At 46.5% G+C, this 15,181-nt stretch overlaps 1 protein-coding gene across 7 annotated transcripts in view; it reads right to left on the minus strand.

Annotated features, from left to right (window-relative positions):
* Positions 1-15,181, minus strand: part of DZIP1 (DAZ interacting zinc finger protein 1) — a 55,335-nt gene that overhangs the window by 29,673 nt on the left and 10,481 nt on the right. For all 7 annotated transcript variants that reach the window (XM_082700694.1, XM_082700692.1, XM_082700691.1 and 4 more), the window contains 4 exons: positions 12,495-12,619; positions 10,231-10,392; positions 6,113-6,250; positions 4,356-4,418 (listed from right to left, as the gene is read on the minus strand). In XM_082700694.1, coding sequence (XP_082556820.1) covers positions 4,356-4,418; positions 6,113-6,250; positions 10,231-10,392; positions 12,495-12,619 — 488 coding nt within the window. The remainder of the gene's footprint in view (positions 1-4,355; positions 4,419-6,112; positions 6,251-10,230; positions 10,393-12,494; positions 12,620-15,181) is intronic.

Below are 15,181 nucleotides of genomic sequence, written 5' to 3' on the forward strand. Positions count from 1 at the left end.
GATTGCCAGGAACCTAGGTAAAGCAATAAAAAGTTGGCAATCGTAACTTCCCTTAAACAGAGAAACACAATATGTGCATTGTAGGACCAGTAGGCAGCAATCATGTGGAATAATTAATAGTTAGCTCTCAGGCAGAGATTACCAAACCTGATTGAATTCTCCCCTCTGTTCGGGTTTAAGAGAAATTAAGGAAGAAGAAAGCAGCTTCAGAGCGAACAAAACCAGTAGACAATGGAGCAGCGTAGCCTAGCGGCAGCGCGAAACCCCCACACCCCCAGGGCAAGGGGGAGGGGGTGCCTCACTCAGAACCAGGGAAGGCCTCTCCCCCCTCCTCCAACCAGCCACCGGGCGGTCCTTCCATCAGGACTTGTGGTAGCCAAGCGTGCAGATCGGCCACTTGCGTTCTGTTCCTGCCAGAGGGCCACTGAACCGACGGTTCCCACGCCGGTCTGGGACACCCGAGGCTTTAAAGGAGCCAGAACTGAACACCAAGCCCTATTCATCTGGAAGCCCGAATTCTGTCCCTAAGTACCAATGCTAGAAGACGCCTTGAAGGATTAGGGTAGAACGTCAGACGATAAGGACGGTGGTTCAAACCGTGGAAATCATCGGGGGATCTAGTACCCCCCCCCCCCGTAATACACACGCCCCACCTGAGACTGAATCAGGATCCCGGGCAGTGCAGCTGGGGTGTGTGTTCTGGCAAAGAGCCACTGGTCGTTCTGAAGCCTGTCCCAGGTTCGGAACTACCACCTTAGAACCTCTCCAGGGGACGCCACGTTTCCCCAGAAAAGCAACGGCTGAGTTGTCACTGCCTGTTCGTTCCCCTTGCGAGCTGGCTCAGTGCGTGACAGAGGAGCAACGCGACGAGGCTGACAAGCAGGACCCCGAGTTTAGGAGGTTCAAACCTGCAGTTATCCCCACAGACGACTCTTTGAACCTGGCTCTTCCAGACCAGACCCTACACGCAGCATTTCTCCACCCAGAAAAGCAAGGTTGAACGCTGCCCTTGCGGGCCGACTAGCCACCCTCCGTGTGGGTTCCGCAAATATTTAATGAACGCCAATCATATGTTGGGTAGTTAGTCGTACCCACAATACAACAGAGAACGAAATACACGGAGCCCCTTCTGCACGGGGCTAGGGATCCGGCTGGAGACACACACAGTAAACAAGTGACTACATCATCAAAGAACCACATGAGACCCTGTGGTGGGACCCGTGAGGGAGGTGGCTACCTACTTCCATGGCGTCGGGTGACCTGGAAGCCAAAGGCAGAAGGGGCTGTGGCAGAGAGAATTCTACACGGCCCTCAAGTCTGCACCCCCAGAGCGCATGCCCTGTATAATCCCTTTCCCTTGGCGGAGTTAACGAACTGAGTGTTCCCGCCGCTCTCCACCAAATTCATAGCTTGAAGCCCTCATCCCCTACATGGTGGTTTTAGGAGGCGGGGCCTTTGGGGGGTGATTAGGTTTGGATGAATTAGGGTAGGGTCCTCATGATGGGATTAGTGCTCTTAGAAGAAACCAGGGGGCAGGCTTTCCTTTTCTCCCTGCCCCTGAAGACACAGAGGACAGCCATCGGCCACAGGGATCTCACCAGGAGGTGAACTGCCCAGCACCTTGACCGCGCCACTTCCCGGCCTCCAGAGCGGTGAGAAAGAAATGTCCGTTATTTAAAGCCACCAGCGTGCGCAGACCAAGACATGGGCTGGCTGGGATCAAAGATGTGCTCCAACAGCACAATACGGCAAGCGTGCGCGAGGGACTTGACAGATGGAATTGAAGTCCCTTGTCCGCTGACTCTGAGTTCAGGAAAAGAAAGATCGTCCTACGTAGGCAGGTCTCATTCAGGCCAGCCTCTCCCCTGCTGGCCGTCACGAAGTCAACAGCCGGGTACTGAGCTGTGGAGCTAAGGGTCCTGATCCTACGGTGAGCCTGAAGGAGCCACATGTTGCCTATAACCTGCCCAGGCTTGGTTTGACCCTGAGACCTGGATGAGAACACAGCCAGTCGGACACCCCGAATGCAGCTGTGAGACCCCGAGCACAGGACCCAGACAGGCACCCGGGTGACATGGATACTGTGAGATAACCAGCCGCTGGGAATGTGCGACACCCACAGAGCAGCCATACAGAGGGAAGGAGCCAGGCGCGTGGAGAGCAGATGGAAGGAAAGCCCAGCAGCAAAACCCCTGGTGGAAAAAGAAAAAGGTCAGCATGTTCTCGAAGTGACCAGAAGGCTCTTTTTTTTTTTTTTTTTTTAAAGATTATTTATTTATTTATTTGAGAGAGAGATAGTGAGAGAGAACATGAGCGAGGAGGTCAGAGGGAGAAGCAGACTCCCCATGGAGCTGGGAGCCGGATGCGGGACTCGATCCCGGGACTCCAGGATCATGACCTGAGCTAAAGGCAGTCGTTCAACCAACTGAGCCACCCAGGCGCCCCCAGAAGGCTCTTGTAGGCAGAAAGAGTTAGGTCCGGAGAGAGGATCGGGATGGCCGGCTGTCAGAGGGACTCTTCTGCTCTCCGGAGAGCAAACTGGGAAAGGGGTAGGTTGGAACTGGGACACCAGTTGCGGGGGCCTTTTAGAAAGGGCAGGGGCTCGGTGGAAGGGAAGAGCAACGGAAAGGAAGTGGGCAGAAGCACACGGATGCGACACACGCGGAAGGCCCTGCTGACGGCTGGGAGCCGGGCACTGACGGGCAGATGGGGCTCACGGCGGGCACCGATCGCCCCGACCAAGATGACACTGGACAAAGATGACATCTGAGACCTGTTAAACTCAGGAAGCCCGGAGATACCAGGTCCAAAGCTGGCTAGCCCCTCCGCAGCTGAGGGTGGTTTAGGCTAGAGAAATGAACAGGGGCCCTACACCCACACACACCTTACATCACCACACGAACTCTCTGCTCCATCCCTAGAGCCTCAGACTATGAGAAATACATGCCTGTTCTTTGTCAGCGACCTGGTCTACCGTATTATGTCATAGCAGCCAAACAGGCTAAGACACAGGGGACACAAAGGGCTACAAAATACATACAGAGTGAAAAAAGAAACAGAAGTTTTCCTATCCTAAAATCTCAAATGAAAGTACTTCCCCATTTAGATCTATGTTACTCTAGGCTGAAAAGCAGTGTTATCATCAAACTGTTTTCATTAAAATGATTTTAACATGCACAATCCCTGCTTTGCTTAAAAAGTATCAAGATGGCTACCCTAAAAGATGGAAAAGTCAGAAACGATGTGTTCAACAAGGAAGGAATCACTAAATAACTTACGAAACATCCTTAAGAGCCTTCTCCAGCCATTAAAACATCACGATTTTACCTGTGATCTCTCTCTGTCAAATAAATAAATAAAATCTTAAAAAAAAAAAAATCACGATTTTGATGACTATTTTAAAACAGGAGAATGTTTGTGATATATTAAGCAAAAAGCATGTAAAGTTATAAGGCATGATTCCAGATGTGTAATACTATGCGTATGGGTTTCCATATTACAGAAACACAATATTTACGGCATAGAACACAGACTGAAAAAAATTATAACAAAGTCGTGCCAGGGATTATTGAATTTTAAGTAATTTTATTTTTTATTTTTATCTTTTATTTATTTATTTTTAAAAATATTTTATTTATTTATTTGAGAGACAGACAGTGAGAGAGAGCATGAGCGAGGAGAAGGTCAGAGAGAGAAGCAGACACCCCGTGGAGCTGGGAGCCCGATGCGGGACTCGATCCCGGGACTCCGGGATCATGACCTGAGCCGAAAGCAGTCGTCCAACCAACTGAGCCACCCAGGCGTCCCTTAAGTAATTTTATTTTATTTTATTTTTTTTAAGATTTTATTTATTTATTTGACAGAGAGAGATCATAAGTAGGCAGAGAGGCAGGCAGAGAGAGAGAGAGAGGGAAGCAGGCTCCCTGCCGAGCAGAGAGCCCGATGCGGGACTCGATCCCAGGACCCTGAGATCACGACCTGAGCCGAAGGCAGCGGCTTAACCCACTGAGCCACCCAGGAGCCCAAGTAATTTTATTTTTTAAAAGATATATTTATTTGAGAGAGAGAGAGAACGAGCAGGGGGAGAGGCAGACTCCCCCCAAGCCCCCCATGCGGGGCTTGATCCCAGGACCCTGAGATCATGATGGAAGCCGGAGGCAGATGCTTAACCGACCGAGCCACCCAGACACCCCGAATTATTAAATATTTTATAATTAAATTATAAAATTTAAATTTTGCTACACATTTCTCCACAAAGTCTATGAAGCAGACAAAGACTACCTTTGTGGTAGAGAAATAATATATATTCTTTTCAAAAATGACCCACTGACAGACCATTGCCTTCTCAATCTTACCCGACCCTTCTCTTTCTTGTGTTCTTGATGAAGAGCTTGAACTCGTGCGGTCCACTTGCTTTCCTACAACACAGGAAAACCAGAGGAATTCACGTGCAGCCGCAGCAGTAAAATCCACTTGAAATGCAAGTTTTTGGTGGGTCCTGTGGAACCCAGTTACCTCCTTGGAGACATGGTAGAGGCATTTTTTTTTTTTTTTTAAACTACAAAGACTCAAAAATGTTTAAACACATTTGCACTTGGTTTTCATCTTAAACTCTATGGCAAGGGTCTGCAAACATTTTCTGCTAAGGGGCTACTAGGACAACTTTAGGCTCTGGGGAGTCCCATAACTCGATCTTTACTACTGGCAGTAGGAGAACATCTGTAGGTAATACACAGTGGGCATGGCTGTGCTCCGAAAAAATTATTTTCAAGAATACGCGCTCGTGTGCCAGTTTGAGGAGCTAAGAGACAAGACCGAGGTTTCTGAGGCCTGCGGTTCTGATCTGACACCAGAGCTCACAGGAAGGAAATGAGAAATGTAGGCAGGATCTTGGGATTTCATAACTGGGTCCTTCAATTCCTGAGACCAGCTGGTGGGGAGCAACTATCAACAGCTCAGTAGGGGACATGATTCCTGGTCTATTACCATGTCCCAGGGACGTCACTGCTGTGGCCCGCGAGGGGAGGACTAGGGGACGTGCTCTGCCCTGCGCCGGAGGAAAGCCAACTTAACAGTGGAGAGTCTCCCCCGCAATGGGTATGTGAGCAGGTCCCGCCTGGGGGACTACAGACAGGCAATCACCCAGAGTCCGAGAGAACACTCTGGAAGAGGTGTCCCCCAGCTGAAGGAGTCAGCCAGAGGTCCTGAAACTCCAAGAAGGGCATGACAGAGAAAGCCACAAGGGCCAAAGCAAAACCCAGAAAGCCGTGTTTGGGGAGCCATGAGCTCTCATGTCTGGTGCAGCGGGGGCCTTCAGGTAAAGCCAAGAATGGTGGGGGATGGCGCAGGGTCCAGATCCTCAGGGACTCTGACGACCGGTTAAGGATTCCAGACTTGGAAGGATAAGACGGGACAGTGACGCGGTCAGCCTGGCTGCAGGATGGAAGGTGGACTGCGGGGAGGGAGGCAAGACATGGGCGGCAACGTATGCAACAGGAGCAGTAGTCTGTATTTCAAAATCACACTTCCTCTTTTAAAAATGTTACTGGTTTTTGTTTGTTTGGGTTTTTTTTTTTTTGTCTTGTTTTGTTTTTTAGCAAAATCCTGAATTCCTAAACTTGGATCTCTGTTTACTTCCTGGTAAAAAACAATGTTCCCCTAAACTAGTATGACCAAAATGGCCAAGCTGGTTATGGAGGGCCACTATAGTTAACTTTGATAAATGAAAAAGACCACCTGTACACCAACGTAGCCTTATATTTAAGCTCTAAAAATTAAGTTGGTGCTTTAGCGTGTCTTTCTGTGCCTTTTGAAAGTGAGACCTACATCTGAAATATGAAAAATAAACTCTTAAGGTAATCCCAAACAATTCAGGGTGCTACCATATTAGCAAAAAAGGCAATAATTTTGCCAACAGTTCTAGATCTACATCGATTAGTCAATCAACAAGCATCTAATGAACTCCCATTATTAGGTATCCGGAGACAAGAAGAAAAGAGTCAGCTTCATGGCCACTGACAGACAAATCCCTTTTCTGTAGGTAAGGCCTGCTGTACACTGCTTCACTAATTAAAATCAGGCCCTCCGGCAGTGACTACCCGCGGGTACATACCTGGCTGTCAAGAAACTGCATCACATTTTGGAAATCTTGGGGATACTGAGGACGTTCTTCTTTAAATTCATGGGCATCCTTTAACGTGCCTATGTTGGACTTGATCTGCATGTTGGACTTCTGGATTTCTGACAGTTGCTAGAAAATAAGATACAAACCGACTGGTATGGATGTTTGTACTTTTGTAAGATGGAAACAGAGAGTGAAACTGGGGAGCAATGGAGCCACTGTAAAATCTGCCTGTCCTACTGGAGCTCCCTGTGCTTCTCCTATTTCTCTCACCTAATGGCTTTCCAGTGTTCTCGCCACTGCCTTCCAGTTTTCCAACAGAACGTGTATGGGGTGAAAAAGGGAAAGGAAAATCCCAACTTTCTAATCTTGTACCAGGGGTCTTACATCTTCTGATGCGCACATAACGGATGCCAGGAACAGAGGAACTGGGGGCAGCTGCTTCTCACGATAACTGGGTGCCAAGGCCAGCCTCATTCAGCAGCTGAGAATCCGTGAGGGACGTAGGGTTTTTTATTCTTTCTTTCACTTGTTATGTTATTCCCCAGGTCACCAGCGGTAAAAACCCCCAGAAAAGCCACAGAAGGTAACATGTTAACTGAAAAAATAAAAGGGTGGGGAGCATAGCTTTCCTGCCTAACTCTGGGCTGAACACAGCAACTTCTTTTCAAACAGTACAGCAGGAAACGGGGGGTGGGGGTGACTTTTCACTGGCGGAACCTGACAGACACTACCTCAGCCAGGTGACCAAGGTCAACACTAACAATCACATATCATGAGGAGAGTGGTCTGACGTGAAAACTGTATTTTAGCTCTGAGGATTTCATTCCTCAAACCCATAAGCCCAGTGTAGGCATGAGAAGACTATGGGATAAATTCTCGTAGAGAGAATCCTCCTGACAAGTACTCCTCAAAACTGCCCAGGTCACCGAAAACAAGTCAGAGACACGACCCCAGATAGGAGCCCAAAGGGACGGGACAACTACATATCAGGCAGCACCCCGGATAGGATCCTGGAACAGAAAAGTGACATCAGCTAAAAGCTCAAGATGCTGGACTGAAATACGGAGTTTGGCTAATCCTACTCTATCAATACGGGTTCCTCAACGAAACAAATGGGCCACACTCATTTAGGATGCCAGTAGTATGGACAACTGTGTACAAGGGTAGGCGAGGAGGATTTCTAAGACATCATCTGTACTCTGTACTCAATTTTTCTGTCACTACTCTAAAAATGGAGCTTATTGTAAATAATAATATTAAAAACCAACTATAGCTGAAAAAGGCCAACACCTACAAGTGGTCCCCTGATGAACAGACAGAGGAAATGTGACACGCATGCGATGGGACATCAGGTGGCAATAACAAAGGCATGACACGGTGGGACAGAGACGTCCCTTCCTCCTGACGCAGATGAGGCTTGAAAACATGGCACTAACTGGGAGCAGCTGCTCACAAAACCTCACATGTTATATGCTTCAATTCAAAGGAAACGCACAAAATAGGCAGATCTGCAGAGGTAGAAAGTAGATGTGTGGTCGCCAGGAACTTGCCGGAGGGAGTGCTAGTGGGCACAGGGTTGCTCCCCGGGAGTGATGAAATACTCTGAAAGGATTGTGAGGGTGGCTGCACAACTCTGGGAACATACTAGAAACCACAGAACTGTATACTTGAAGTAGGTGAGTTTTATGGTCTATACGTTAAATCTCAATAAAGCTGTTTTTTACCCAAAAGAAGTAGGAGTGGTAAAAATAAAAGTCCCATGTTGGACAAAGTCCCGACCCACTATTTTCCTGGGGGCAGGACCATGGAGGGACTTTCAGGCAAAAGAACTCTAATTAGCAGCTTATCATAAGGGAAAAAAACGAGTCTGGCCTTGATGCAGATGTGAGAAGCCAGTTTTTTCTTTTTGAGGGGGTAAGGGGGGAAGAGAAAGACTCTTAAGCAGGCCCCGCTGTGCCCAGTGGGGCCCAAAGTAGGACTCAATCTCACAACCCTGAAATCATGACCTGCGCCAAAATCATAAGTCAGACGTTTAACCGACTGAGCCCCTCAGGCGCCCCTGAGAAGGGAGTCTTAAACTGATTGGTACCGCAATCCATCAGTGGGTGATGCGGCACCCCACTTTGAGCCACAGTTAGGAGTGCAGCAGGGGCCCCCGGGGCATGCGTGGGAGAAGAAACCATGGACAGAGAAATGACTGCCTCAGAGCCCTGATGCTCAGGACCAGCAACAGGCAAGAACAGCTGATCCAACGGGAAGTTGGAAGCCCTACAAAAAAAAAAGACACAATGTGCCATCCACTTTTATCTCCCCTCAGCTTTTAAACTGGCAAATTACAACTTAGAGAAAAATGGAAAGGACAGTATAATGAACACCCATTTCAATTGTTAACATTTTGCCACATCTGCTTTATAAAGATATGACGGGGTTGGCAGGATTTTTCTGTCAAGAGCAGAATAGTGTTCCGGCTTCGGGAGACACACAAGGTCTTGGTCATGACCACCCAGTCTATGGGCCCCGCACAAAAGCACAAGGGACAAAATGTAAGGGAACATGTGCGGTTGGGTGCCAATAAAACTTTATTTGTGGACATGGAAATGGGAACTTCATGTAATTTTTGTGTCGTGAAATACTCTTATGACTCTTTCCAACCATCTAGAAATATTAAAACCTTTCTTAGCTCGCTGGCCATACAAAAATGGGTGGCACGCCAGACTCAGCTCGCAGATCGTGGTTTGCCAACCTCCGTGCCAAAGTTCCAGGTGTTTTTGGAGAAGGCCCTCCTTAGCCATATTCCAAAAGTACCCCTCCATTTTAGTTTACAAAGCTTGTCCCCTAGAGGGAGCTCAAGGATCTTGTTTTCTTTCCCCAAGGGTGACTCATGACTGAGCTGCCCATCCAGTTCAAGTTATTCTTAGAGGGAAGGCAATGGCCACTGTCACAGAGTTAGAGGTCCCAGCCCAGCAAGGCGTGTCTCTGTCTATGTGTGTGACCAGGGCAGTGTGGACCAAGGTCGCTCCCACAGGGGATGAAGGCCCAGCAAGGCGTGTCTCTGTCTATGCGTGTGACCAGGGCAGTGTGGACCAAGGTCGCTCCCACAGGGGATGAAGGCCCAGCAAGGCGTGTCTCTGTCTATGCGTGTGACCAGGGCAGTATGGACCAAGGTCGCTCCCACAGGGGATGAAGGCCCAGCAAGGCATGTCTCTCTCTATGCATGTGACCAGGGCAGTGTGGACCAAGGTTGCTCCCACAGGGAATGAAGGCTCATTTAGCTACATCCTGCTTGTTCAGACCTCCGGTCCTCCTCACTGACCAGGCTGGAGATCTGGAAGGGAACTGGTAAGAGGTTCTACTTCTGTTCTTTCTGGGTTGGCTTCCACAATGGTGACCTGTGTCAGCCTTTCTAGAAAGTTCCTTTGGAACTTTGAAAGCTTCAAAACTCACGGAAGGGTTTATGGCTTATGGCTATCTAAACCTCACCAGCTAAGAAAAGAGAGACCCTGTTCTATGATCTGACCAAAGGTACTAAATGTATGAAGTGTTCTTTTTTTAAGATTTTTTTTTTAACTTTTGGGACACCTGCATGGCTCAGTCAGTTCAGCATCTGCCTTCGGCTCAGGTCATGACCCCAGGGTCCTGAGATTAAGTCCCACATGGGGTTCCTTGCTTAGCAGGGGGCCTACTTCTCCCTTTGCTCTTCCACTCCCCCTGCTTCAACTCTCTCTATCTCTCTAACAAATACATAAAATATTTAAGAAAAATCTTTATTTTTAAGTAGTATCTCCCCCCAACGTGGGGCTTGAGCTCGCAACTCTGAGATCAAGAGTCCACGCCCCAGTGACTGAGTCAGCCAGCTGCCCCTCAAATGTACCAAGTGTTCTGCACACGCATTTGGGGCCAAAGTTCCCACTCTCAAAGACAACTTCGCTGACTTGCTCTGTCTTCTGTGTGTCTCGGGCTCCCTCACCACTCTCAGGAAGAGGGGTGTCTGGGCACAATGAAGTAATTTCTAGATCTGCTGGCCATAATACCATTCTAACACCACCTCTCAAGGCAACAACCCTACCCCTACCGATATTGTGAGGACTTTTTGGCTTAATACTTACATATTCTAATGCTGAATTCTTGGAAGTCAATTCTTTAAACTCCTTCATAAACATTTCCTTGACTTTTTCCATTTCACCAACCAGTTTCTCCTTTTCTTCTTCCTTCCATCTATCAAATAACTTGAGAAATTCTTCCTCTTTTGTTTTTTGCATTTCATATTCCTGAAATTATTTTAATGCATGGCTTTAAAAGTTCTGATATGAAGCAAATACGTAAAATTTTAAGTAAATGGACACAGCTTCACCTCCAGTGTGGCAGCTAATATTGTGTGTATCATTTAGGTTTGCAATCGCACTTCCTATCCTGGCCATGTGCACAGTGATTTTTTCTAAACCAAAAACAGCACACAGCATCCTTCTGTCCTTATATCTCTTAAAGTACAAACACAGATGTGCAAAGTCTCAAGAATAGAGTTCTGTGATCTATGAATTTGCATAGCAGATATGCAATAATATGTAAAATGTAAACATACTTTAAAAGAAAATGTCTATTGAGCAGAGGAACCACTCTCAAGACTGTATCCATTTAGAGAGAATAGCCACATTGCATCGCCCGAAAACACAAATTCATATTTATACAAGCTAAATTCAAGGTCTAGTCAATCAACCTTTGATTTCTCAATGACTTAAACTTTTTGGCTTTTTACCTAACTGGGGACTTAACATGATAATTAAACTCAGTCTGACATAGACAACACTGTACGCAACGACCCCAGAACATACCATCTTGCTAAATGCACATGGAAGATTCACCAGGATAGACCATACATTAGGTCATAAAAGATTCTCAGTAAACTCTAAAAGACTGAAATCATGCTCAGTGTATTCCCAACCATGACAGAATGAAGCCAGAAATAACAGAAGAAAAACTGGAAAATTCATGAATACTTGAAAATTAAACACTGTATTCTTAGGCAACCAATGGGCCAAAGAAAAACTCAGTAGGACAAGTAGAAAATACTTTGAGATGAATAAAAATCAAAACACAACATACTGAAAATAAAAAAAAAGAAGCTAAAGCAGTACCCAGAGGGAAATTTATAGCTGTAAATACCTACGTTAAAAAAAGAGAGCGGGATCTCAAGAGACAATGAAGGTTATTATACAATATTCAGGAGACCAATCATCAAGAAGATAAAAGAATTGTAAATATTTATATGTCCAATATTGCAGCACCAAATTTATAAGGCATATACTAACAAAAGAAAAATGAGATATAAACAGCAACATGGTAATCATAGAGGACTTTAATACTCCTTAGACAGGCGATCCAAACACAAAATCAACAAGGAAGCACAGATCTGAATAACGCTACATACAAAATGGACCCAACAGACACACATTATCCAACAGCAGCAGAATTCACATTAACATGGAACAGGATAGATTACACGCTAGGTCACAAAACAAGTCTTACCAAACTCAAGAAGACTAAAATTATGTCAAGTATCTTTTCTGACCACAATGGTATGAAACTAGAAATCAGTAACAGAAGGAAAACTGGAACAATTATAGATACATGGAAATTAAACAATACACTCCTGAACAACCAATGGATCAAAGAAGGAATCAAAAGTGATGTCAAAAATATCTCGAGATAAACGGAAATGGAAACACAACGTACCAAAATGTACAAGGTGCAGCAAAAGCAGTTCTAAGAGGAAAGTTTACAGCTAAAAATGCCTACGGCAAGAAAAAAAGAAAGATCTCAAATAAACAATCTAACTTCACACCTCAAGATCTAGGGAAAAAAAATTAATCTCAAAGTTAGCAGAAGGAATTATGAAGATTAGAGCATAAATAATAAAATAAAGAATAGAAAAACAATAGGAAAGATGAACAAAACTGAGATTTGTTGTTTTTTTTTTGAAAAGATAAACAAAACTGACAAACCTTTAGCTACACAAACCGAAAAAGGACTCAGGCAAATTATAAAGGAAAGAAGAGACATTACAACCGACACTACAGAATTACAAAGGATGGTAATAATCTACTGCATACAGTTGCATGCCAACAAATTGGACAGTCTCAAAGAAATGGATAAATGCCTAGAAACAGGCAACCTAACAAGACTGAATCATGAGAAGAATAGGAAATCTGAACAGACCAATAATGAGTCAGGACACTGAATCATTAATCAAACACCTCCCAACAAAGAAAAGCCCGGGACCAGAGGACTTCACTTGTGAATTCCATCAAACGTTTCAAAGGAACTCATACGGGTCCTTCCCAACATCCCACCGGTTCAGGACTCAGTACCCTACCTTGGAGAACCTGACGGCGTGGGCGTGCTGGGCAGCCTCCAGCTGAGACCTGGTGAGCTGCAGCTGCTCCTTGAGCATGTCAATCTCACTCTGGAGCTTATCAGTCTGTGCTTTTTTCTTATACTCTGTTGCAACAGAAACATGCAGTTAAAATACCACCTCTTCAGAAACCTAGCTGAAAACTTATGGGGTACAGCCTCATTGATAAGATAAAGACAAAGGAAAGTGGTCTGACTTGGGCTACTACTACTTTTTCATGCCACGTGAGCCAATTTTTGCTCATGAGTGTTTACTTGCAGCCCTTCACCTTATGGGGCGCCAAATTACTTGTAGTAGATTATTTCAGCCACTGTGTTGGATTATCCTCTAGAGACAGTGTGAGAGCCCATTCAGGGTAAGCTAATGGTAACAAGGAATAATCCTGAGCTCTTCTTGGAGGTGCCAGTCTCAAGAGAAGAGAAGCCAATAGCTTCCACTACAGGTAGTGCCATATTGGAAGTCTCTAAGGTCACTGTCCTTCTGGCTCCCACCACACACTCTCCTGAGAACCCCATCGGTGCTAAGACAAGCAGAGGCTGGTATTCAGAATGCAAACTGGGGCCATATACTGTCCACAGGGCCAAAACGAGGTACCAAAAGGTTGTAAAAGGAAGCAACAAGTGAAGGGAAGGTACTTATTATGTACATGTACTTACATGAAGATGTGCACATGACTGAATGGATATACATGTGTCTGTGAGTGTAGACATGAAAGGTATGGAAACCAAAGTAGAAAGTCAGAATCTCAAAGATGACCTGAAGAAATAATACTCATTTCAGAGTCTGAACCACTCTCTGAAACGAGTATGAGATAGAATAAGATACTGAAACAGAAGAGAAAGAAGGTCAGTTTCACACTGAAGAATGGTAGTTTAATTAAAATACTTAATCTTCCCAATTTCTCCAATACACTGCTAAACTCTTATCAGGAGTCCAGGACTTACTAATGGAATTTTCCGCTGTTGGTATTGTTTATACAAAGCTTAGCTATTTCCTAAATAAATCTCTTTGTCTGAAATAGGCAGAAATGGAAACAGACTGGCCCAAAAAGGAGACTAGAGCAAGCACTTAAGAACAAGCTAGCAGCACACACATTTAGATGCTAAAAGCATTTAAGACCATAATGAGAATTTCTGTGGGTTACCAGTCTACAGGCAGTCAGCAGAATGCTTTGCTCAAGAAGAAATGAGGCCTGGCATTTATTTTACCTTAAGAACGTTTATTCCTGGATAAGCCACAGAACCCTGCCCTCTCTTGCTTCTTTAATTTCCCCTCTATACATAGTTAATTCACGTCAAGGACCCAAACACACTTTCGTATCTCCCACATCAATGGAAACAAAAATTCTCCCTTGGTTCCACATTTCCCTCTAGACAATGCTCATGTCTCTTGCTGTCCCTCCCAGCAAATGTTACTGACCACCTGCTCACCTGACTCTCAGCTCGGCTCACTCCCTCTGGGCTTCTGTCCCCACCAATCCACTGAAGCTGCTATGTCAAGGTCAGCAGCAGCCGTCGCAACAGCAATAACCAATCCTTGGTCCTCAACTCACTCTGTGCTTCAGGAACTTTCAATAAACTGACCACTGCCTCGCTCTTGAAACCCATGTTTCCCTTGGTTTCCATGACAACACACTCCCAGCTTTCCCTCCTCCCTCTGTTAACTACTCCTCACCGCCCTCAGCTGTGCTTCCTGAGCTCCCCACATTGGGAGAGCCTGAGGGCTGGCCCTCGACTGTCTTCCCTTTCCTATCTAGGTGAGCTCCCCCAGACCAGCTCTGCAGCCTGGGCCTCTCCCTTGACCTCCAGACCCCCCACCTCCCCACTTGGATGGCGATCGTATGTGTGACTCGAGTTCACCCTGACCAACACCAACTCTCATTCGCCTTCCTTCCTCAATCTGCATCTGCCCCTAGATCCCCATCTGAGTCAACACCGCCGCCATTCACCCAAACATCTAGGACAAAACACAAGGACTGTCTTTCTTTATCTCTTGCTCTCATGCCTCTGCACTCTCTTTGTGGAACAGGTCCTCTCCATCTTCACGTCTCTGGTCTCCCTGGTACCGTCCCAGTCCCACTGCCATGTCACTCGCCTGGGCTACTCTGGCAGCCCCTTCACTCTTTCACCTGCTTCCACCACGGCCTATGCTTTCCACCAGGAGCTATTCACACTCCTGGCCAGCCTGGGGCGGGGTAAGGGTGGGGGGGTGTTAATCCTCGAGGTCCCACGTGACCCAGTCTCCTCCCCACCCCCAACGCCCCGCCCCCAACGCCCCGCCCCCTACTGTCTTGCTCCCTCTACTTCACTAACCTTCTATCTGTTCCTCAAACGTGCCTGTGCCACCTCTCCCTCATCCCCACCCCCCACCCCAACCACAGTCGTCACTCCCTTTGCCTGGGATACCCATTTTCCAGATTTTCCCCAGGCTGGGCCCCTCCGCATCATTCTGCCTGCGATCAGCTAGCATATCCTCAGGGACGCCTTTGCCAACCACCCCCAGCCCATCCTCCTGCTTTATTTTCTTTGTTGCATCTGCCACATCTGCAAAGAACCACTTGTTTATTTGTGTGAGTGCGTCTCCTCCGCCCCTCCTGACAGACCCCAGGCCTGGTGCCATGCGCCGCACCTAGTCGGGGCTCAAGCGTT

Source organism: Mustela nivalis (genome assembly GCF_964662115.1).
Source record: "Mustela nivalis genome assembly, chromosome: 15".
In the NCBI taxonomy this organism is placed as follows: Eukaryota; Metazoa; Chordata; class Mammalia; order Carnivora; family Mustelidae; genus Mustela; species Mustela nivalis.